At 46.0% G+C, this 7696-nt stretch overlaps 2 protein-coding genes across 2 annotated transcripts in view; both read left to right on the top strand.

Annotated features, from left to right (window-relative positions):
• LOC111645283 (equilibrative nucleoside transporter 1) overlaps window positions 1-7696 on the top strand; it is a 39577-nt gene that overhangs the window by 5503 nt on the left and 26378 nt on the right. The window lies entirely within an intron of this gene.
• On the top strand, window positions 1352-2970 carry LOC147817507 (uncharacterized). Its single transcript, XM_087170434.1, has 2 exons — window positions 1352-1357; window positions 1441-2970. The coding sequence occupies exons 1-2, from the start codon at window positions 1352-1354 to the stop codon at window positions 2665-2667; spliced, it is 1233 nt and encodes a 410-aa protein (XP_087026560.1). The 3' UTR covers window positions 2668-2970.

Genomic DNA, 7696 nt, shown 5'->3' with positions numbered 1-7696 from the left:
ATATATATATATACATACATACATACATACATACAATATTACATTTAGAATTATGTAAGAGAAAAGCAGAAAATCCTCACAACTGAGACGGAGGAGTAAGACGATGCGTTATTTTTTGCTTGCTAAATGATTTTGATTTTGATTATGAGATTTTGGCTTGAAAAGCAAAGCACATTAACAATGGCTCCATTTTAGTAAAGTGTCATGACATTACCACGACCCTGAAACCAGAAGCAGATGAATGGAATTCAGCCATCTGTCATGGTTTGCTATGGCAGACACTTTTTGTTAGTTTTGTTTTGGAGTTTTTGCACTTCCTGTTTTATTTTGTAATTGGTTTCCATGTGTGTCAGTGCTTTTGCTTCCTGTCAGATGTGTATAAGAGACAGGTCTATGAAAGTCCCGTATCAGTGTCTTATCAAGAATGTCCCGAGCAGGAACCCAGGACCTTTCCTCTGGACCGTACCCCTCCCAATCAACGAGGTACTGACGGCCCCGGCCCCTACGACGAACAGCCAACAGTCTTTTGACCGAATAGACAGGACCACCATCAATGAACCTGGGCGGAGGGGGTGGGTCGGAGGGAGGGACCAAACGAATGGTCTTGACGGGCTTGATTCGGGAAACATGGAAAGTGGGATGGACCCTCATGGTCCGAGGAAGACGAAGGCGAACAGCAGCAGGGTTGATGATCGCCGAGATTGGGAAAGGGCCCACAAACCTGGGACCCAGCTTACGACACTCCCCCCGAACTGGCAGGTCTCGAGTGGAGAGCCATACTTTCTGGCCAACATGGTAGCGAGGAGCCGGTGTGCGATGACGATTAGCGGACCTCTCGTATCCAATATTGGTGCGTAGGAGGGCTGCCCGAGCCTTCCTCCAGGTGAGATGACATCGGCGCACCAGGGCGTGGGCTGAAGGAACAGAGACCTCCCCCTCAAGGTCCTGGAAAAGCGGAGGCTGGTACCCGTAGACACACTGGAATGGAGATAGACCAGTAGAAGCCACGGGGAGGGAGTTGTGGGCATACTCCACCCAGAGGAGCTGCTGCGACCAACTGGATGGACTTTGGGAGGTGATGCACCGGAGGGCCGTCTCCATCTCCTGATTGTACCTCTCCGTCTGGCCGTTGGTTTGGGGATGGAAGCCGGAAGAGAGGCTGACAGATGCCCCAAGCAGCCTGCAGAACTCCTTCCAGAAACGTGAGGCGAACTGGGGACCCCGGTCAGACACAACATCCTGAGGAAGACCATGGAGCCGAAAAACATGAAACAGGACTGCCTCCGCTGTCTCCTTGGCGGAGGGCAGCTTAGGCAGGGCAATAAAGTGAGCCATCTTGGAAAACCGGTCAATGGCAGTGAGGATGACTGTCTTACCCTCTGAGGGAGGCAACCCAGTGACAAAGTCTCCCCTGCTCCTCGTGTCCTGTCGGCGGCCCAGCTGACTTCTGACTCTGGTTCCTGGTCAGTGGTCCGGCCGATCCCTGCTCCTCGTTTCCTGTCGGCAGTCCAGCCGAACTCTGCCGTTCCTGTCCTGTCGGCCGCCCAGCTGACTTCTGACTCTGGTTCCCGGTCAGTGGTCCGGCCGATCCCGGCTCCTCGTTTCCTGTCGGTGGTCCGGCCAATTCCTGTCCCGTCTACGACTACTCCTGTCTTTCCTGAGGTGTCGGCGGCCGCTGCTCCGTGTTCCCCAGCGGCGTCGACGACTGTTCCTGTCCCTCCTGTGGTGTCGGCGGCCGCGGCTCCGTGTTCCCCGGCGGCGTCGACGACTGTTCCTGTCCCTCTTGTGGTGTCGGCGGCCGCTGCTCTGTGTTCTCCGGCGGCGTCGACGACTGTTCCTGACTCTCCTGTGGTGTCGGCGGCCGCTGCTTCGTGTTCTCCAGCGGCGTCGACGGCGGTTTCTGAAGTGACGTCACCACCTCTCCTGGCTCCAGCCATGACGTCACCCCCGCTCGTGGTTCCTGCCAGGGCACCACCCCCATTGATTCTTGCCCTGACTCAGCCCACGTGGCTTTTGGTGTCATTGACTCCTGCCGGGGCGCCGCCTCCGGTGGCCTCGGCCTCCGTGCTGCCTCCGGTGGCACCTGACTCTGTGCCGCCTCCGGTGGTCCCTGGCGTTGTGCTGCCTCCGATGGCTCCTGACTCTTTGCCGCCTCCCGTGGCCCCTGACTCTGTGCCGCCTCCGGTGGTCCCTGACTCTTTGCCGCCTCCGGTGGCCCCTGACTCTTTGCTACCTCCGGTGGCCCCTGACTCCCTACCGCCTCCTGTGGTCCGGCCGATCTCTGTTCCTCGTGTCCTGACGGTGGTCCAGCGGACTACTTCCCCTGGTAACAGGTCGGCTCCTGGTCACCCTCCAGAGGGGCGACGCCATCCTCCGGCTCGACCTCCGGAGAGACCACGTCTTCGTCGCCGTCCTCCTGCTCGCCCTCCAGAGGGGCGACGCCATCCTCCGGCTCGACCTCCGGAGAGACCCCGTCTTCACCGGCGGCCTCCAGAACGGCTCCATCCGTTTGCCCGACCTCCAGGTCGCCCCACTGAACTGCCAAGCCTGTCCATAAGGCCTCCGCCTCGTCCCCCTGAGTTGCCATGTGTTGCCCCTGAGCATCGGAAGATGCTGTCCACTGGCCCCTGGATCCCTCCTCCCGCCCGACTTTATGTTTTTGTTTAGGGTCGTCTGGGATTCGACCCTTAAGGAGGGGATTCTGTCATGGTTTGCTATGGCAGACACTTTTTGTTAGTTTTGTTTTGGAGTTTTTGCACTTCCTGTTTTATTTTGTAATTGGTTTCCATGTGTGTCAGTGTTTTTGCTTCCTGTCTTGGTCCTGTGTCTGTGATTGTCTGTCCCGCCCTAATGTGTTTCACCTGTGTTCAATCACCCTTGCCTCCCTTGTCTATATAGTCCTTGTGCTTCCCTTTGTCTGTGTTGGTTCGTCTGTTTAGTTCAGGGTTTGTTCATGTCTGTTCATGTCACGTTCACGTTCACGTTTTGATCATGTCTGTTCATGTCACGTTCACGTTTTGTAAATAAACCTGCCTGCACCGTTTCGCAAGAGTTGACTGCATTTGGGTCCAACTTACCTCGCAAATCCTTGACATTACCGCACATTGCCGCCACTAACCATTAATAAACTATATTGCCCTTTTTCCACCACAACAACATCCTGAAAGATGTTACAGCAGGAAAAGGGGCTTATGTTAACACCCTCTGCAGTGTGCTGCAAAGTGTCTATGTGTGTATCACATCACACCCACGCTTGTGGAGTGCATGTGTTTTTGTGCTGGTAGAATATGAAACAATACAGCGCCACTATAGTGGTCAAAATGCCCACAGTGTAACTTTAATCTAAAGGGACAGACCTCACTCAAAGAAGTATTATGCAAACTAAACAAACTAAACAGTAGCTATAAGCTGATTTTTACAAAAATAGATTTAAGAGACTTCCTGTTGCCAAATGTTAGGCTACTTTGCTTGTCTGTTTATTGTTATCTGTAAATACCAACCACTGGCAGGTTTCTATGTGTAAACTGAGGTTTCACCTTTCATTGTGTCGTATAACGACCCTGGAGCCATGCAGGGACACAGTACACAACTAAAAACAGCACTGTGAAAACAATAAAGCCGTGTCTGAAACGCAGTCTTCTAACTTTGAATGGACTTGAGAACTTATAAGAATTCAAAAGTATTTAAAAGTAAAATGTCTTTAATAGTAACCTAATGATGCAAACTATTGGATCTCAATGTGGAATTGAACCCATCACCCTTCATTTCAGAGTGGTGATGCTCACTGGGGTTTTTGGACTGTGGCACGTTTCACAAGCAGCCGTTGACAGATGCATCTCTTAATCATAAGGTTATCACACTAGCTTGTGGTCTTCATACAGCTGAGGGATCTGGTGACAGCCTCTGAAATCACGTTTCCTCAGTCTGTAAAAAAACAGCAAACTTAAGGCCACATAGACAATAAATGTGCTTTTTTTTTTTTTAAATTCAGAGCGGTTTTGCAGCACATTTGTAAAAGAGAAAGAGTTTAAAATCCAGGAACAGCCTTGGTTAAACCTCATAGGTGTTTTATGTTGGCTGACTGGAGCTCTTCTGTGTGGGCGTGCACAGACTGAGCTTGACTCACATCTCTCTCACTCTCCTTTTAGTTTGTAGCAGTTGTTAGAGTGGGGTGGCTTTCACCTTTACCATTCATGTTAGCACATGGACTTTGGTGTCATAATGTAATTTCTAGCTCTGCTCAGATTCAGGTACAGCTCTGATATGACAGAATAAGTGAAAACACTTGTGTGGGTTCATGGGGCCTTTAAAGATGCGATAAGTGGAAATATTTCTACACAAACCCTGGATCCTTGAAGACAGAGCGGGGAACCAATATTGACATTTCTAAAAATTGTGCCTTTAAACCTGCAATAACAGATTTTTAAAAAACATTTTTGGGGGTATTTTAAGACTGTAAAAACAAGTTGTGAACACAACATTGACACACCTAAGATACCCACAACATTATCATTCTTCTGGAGTAGTGTTTCTGGCCACCAGGCAAATGTAAGTCCAATATTCACGCTCCGTTTGCTCTGTTGTTGCTCTCAACTAATGCCTGAGGGAAATCTCTGGCTTTTTAGCTACTAAATTCTCCACTATGTTCATCAGCTAGTGGCTAATTGTGTGTGTCTGCCATTTGGTGCTGGGCAGATAGTGTTGAGTGGTTGAGTGGTGAGATGAGATGAGATTTGACTTTAGAGCTCTGTAAAGCTGAAGAAACCTGCAGATTCAGGTGATAATTTTCTGTCGTTTAATCATTGCTAGCCACCTCTCTCACAGTGTCGCATTGTTGGTCTTTGTTATTTAACATTGTATAAGATAATCCATAATGACCAATGTAACAACTGAGAGTCTTGTTTTTGCTGACCTCCAGTTGCTTAACTTCTCACCTTGCTGCATTGTTGCGAAGATACTTTAACAGGTCGGTTCACCCAAACTAATATATACATATATATATATATGTATATATTCTGTCTTACCTCTAGTGGTAGTGGTACTCATGCAGGTATTTTGCCTAGGTCTTGAAATGTGTCTTGAGATGTCTACCTCCACCCCAATACAATGGAGATGAATGGAATTTATTTGTGGTCCTCACGTCATTGAACAAAAATTAGGTTAAAAAATCATCAGCAAAAGGTTTTTTCCACAAACAGTGTCGGCCTCACTCTGGATAATCCACAGCACACACTGTCTACAGTTTTCATTGGCGCTGCTTAACTATAGTTCAAATAAAAGGTGCTGATAGTCATCAGTTATTCATCAAGGCCGCCTCCCACAGACCTGTTGACCCCAAACAAGGCTGCAGAGAGTTCATGGCATAAAAAAACTCCTTTTCTGGAGACTTACTTTAGACTTAATATCGTATTTTAAAGTTGAAAATTACTCAACTGTCAACTCTGGGAGTTTGTAACTATGTCAATAACAACAATAACATTAATGGCCTCAGCAGATGGCCTCCAGCTTCCAGAGAGTCAAACAAACAAGTGGAGCGTGTTGCAGACAGTCAAGGTTGAATGGGCTAGTGTCAGACTGGAAAATACATCTGGTGCCGTATCACGCATCAATAATGAGAACAATTGAGTAATGGGTTTCAAATGGGCAAACATGATGTTAAATGAACATGACCATGCCAAGGAACATATGGTGATGTCAGCACTCCAAAAGACCTTGCCATCATGCACTTCTGTTTAATCATTTTCCATGTGAGGACAGAACAACAGGATGGCTGAGAGCTTTTGATAAGATAAAGAGATTGGCCAGGATGAGGACTGATAAAGATCATATTTAAAAAAGAACGGCAATTGTAAATGACGAAAATCACTGAGAAGAACAGTAGATCTATAGATGGTCAGGAGGTGACAGCAAAATTTACACAGGAGCAAAAGTATTTTAACAGCTGAGACTGTCAGCAGGGAATTCAGATTTCCTGAATCGATTTAACAGATGCATATCTGATTGCATGCAAACATTAGATACATTCAAGTAAACACATTGACACAAGTGTGCCCTCACACTCGTGCACGCACGCACATTTCAGCTGTATGATAAATCGTGACATGTCATGTGCACATCATGTGTCCAAGCAAAGGAATGAGCTTACACACGTGAAACCCTCGAACACCTCACATGTGTACATGGTGGTGCAGACTGTAGCATGATAAACAACAACATAGCAACCAGTAAAATTAAACTAAATTTGCTATTGAATGTTTAACCACTAAAGACATAAAAAGATTCTTCTTTAGCAGTTTACTCACAAGTTAAGGCTGCTGCCAATGTACTTAAAAGTTCACACTTAAAAGACTGGCAATCAAACAGACACAGCAAGTATATGAACAATACAAGCTTTTGAAAAGGGACAAAGATTGCGTTACGCAGTCTGTATTAAAATATTATTTTGCTGCAGCCTATCTGGAAAACTGACATGCAATTTATGACCTGTTTGTGTAACAATGTATTGCAAAAACTGTGGACAAAGCCATTCAGTAACTAGGTGCAGCTGCTTTCCTTTTTAGTTTAGTTTAGCTCTGTTCGGGTTCAATTTAAAGTAATAGTGCACTCTCCAGTCCCGTATTTAATCAATGTATCAAATATGTTTTCCTCTGTCTAAATAGCTCTTCCTTTGCAATTTAAGTCTGTAAGAAAAAGCCTGAATCTAAGTAAACTTTCATCTTGAAGCTGTATGAAATTCACAGTAAACCATCCAACACTATAACTGCCTCAGCACTAATGTAAGCTGCTGATCCCGACCTTCCTCCTCATAAGTCCAACAAACTTGGTTTGTTTCGGCCTCTTAACACTGCAGCAGTTTCCTGCTTATGAAGGTTAAATGTGGATTCGGCACACTTCACTCTTCGGATTTGACCCTGTTATCAGGACAACACTGTTGCTACATGTTAAATCCAAGAATGTAGAAATGAGAGGAATGCATGCTGACACAATCCTCCTCCAATGCGGAAAAGATTTTGGCCTGTCAGTGTGGTATAATTCCTAAATTTTATTAGAATTCACTGGAAGACGATGAGGAACTCACTGTCGGGCCAAACTGATTGGCTTGATCTCCCCCTTGGCTTTGCTTGGCGTGTTTCAGCTTCTCTCATTTACGTCATATGAATGATCACACTTGTTTTTCCTTGCGGTCACTGATAAATGTAAGATAATAGATGTTATCGAGCTTCTTTTTCTTTTCTTTCTTTCTTTTTTACCAAGAAAGAGCATGAAATATAGTGAGGAATGCATCTGAAATTCATGGAGGCGTAAATCTTTCAGCTACACACTAAGATATATTTGGCAAGGTTGTTTCATTTTTAGATAAGTTTGCATCCAAAGCATAAGTCTATGTCAACATACACCACATACCAAATGACTGATAAATGAGGACTAGAGATTAAAAAAAAAAGTGGTGAACAGAATGAATTCGACAAATAAAAGTCTGATGTTTTTGAGGATTTTGGTCAATTTCCATGGTCACGGAGAAGAATATGAGCAAACAATCCACTACAAGTGCAGAAATTCAGGACTAATGCCAGTTGCAAATTTGCTGGACTAAAGAGGTGAATCCTATAATGTCTCATATGTAGCTCTTGTCTTTAAATGGATTGAGAGGAATTTGTTGTCAGATTTGTGGATCAACCATCGTGACAGGGATTTC

This window comes from Seriola lalandi, unplaced genomic scaffold (assembly GCF_002814215.2).
Source record: "Seriola lalandi dorsalis isolate HSWRI2012SDOR001 ecotype SW California unplaced genomic scaffold, Sedor1 jcf7180002054948, whole genome shotgun sequence".
Classification (NCBI taxonomy): domain Eukaryota; kingdom Metazoa; phylum Chordata; class Actinopteri; order Carangiformes; family Carangidae; genus Seriola; species Seriola lalandi.
This window is presented reverse-complemented; position numbering and strand designations above follow the sequence as displayed.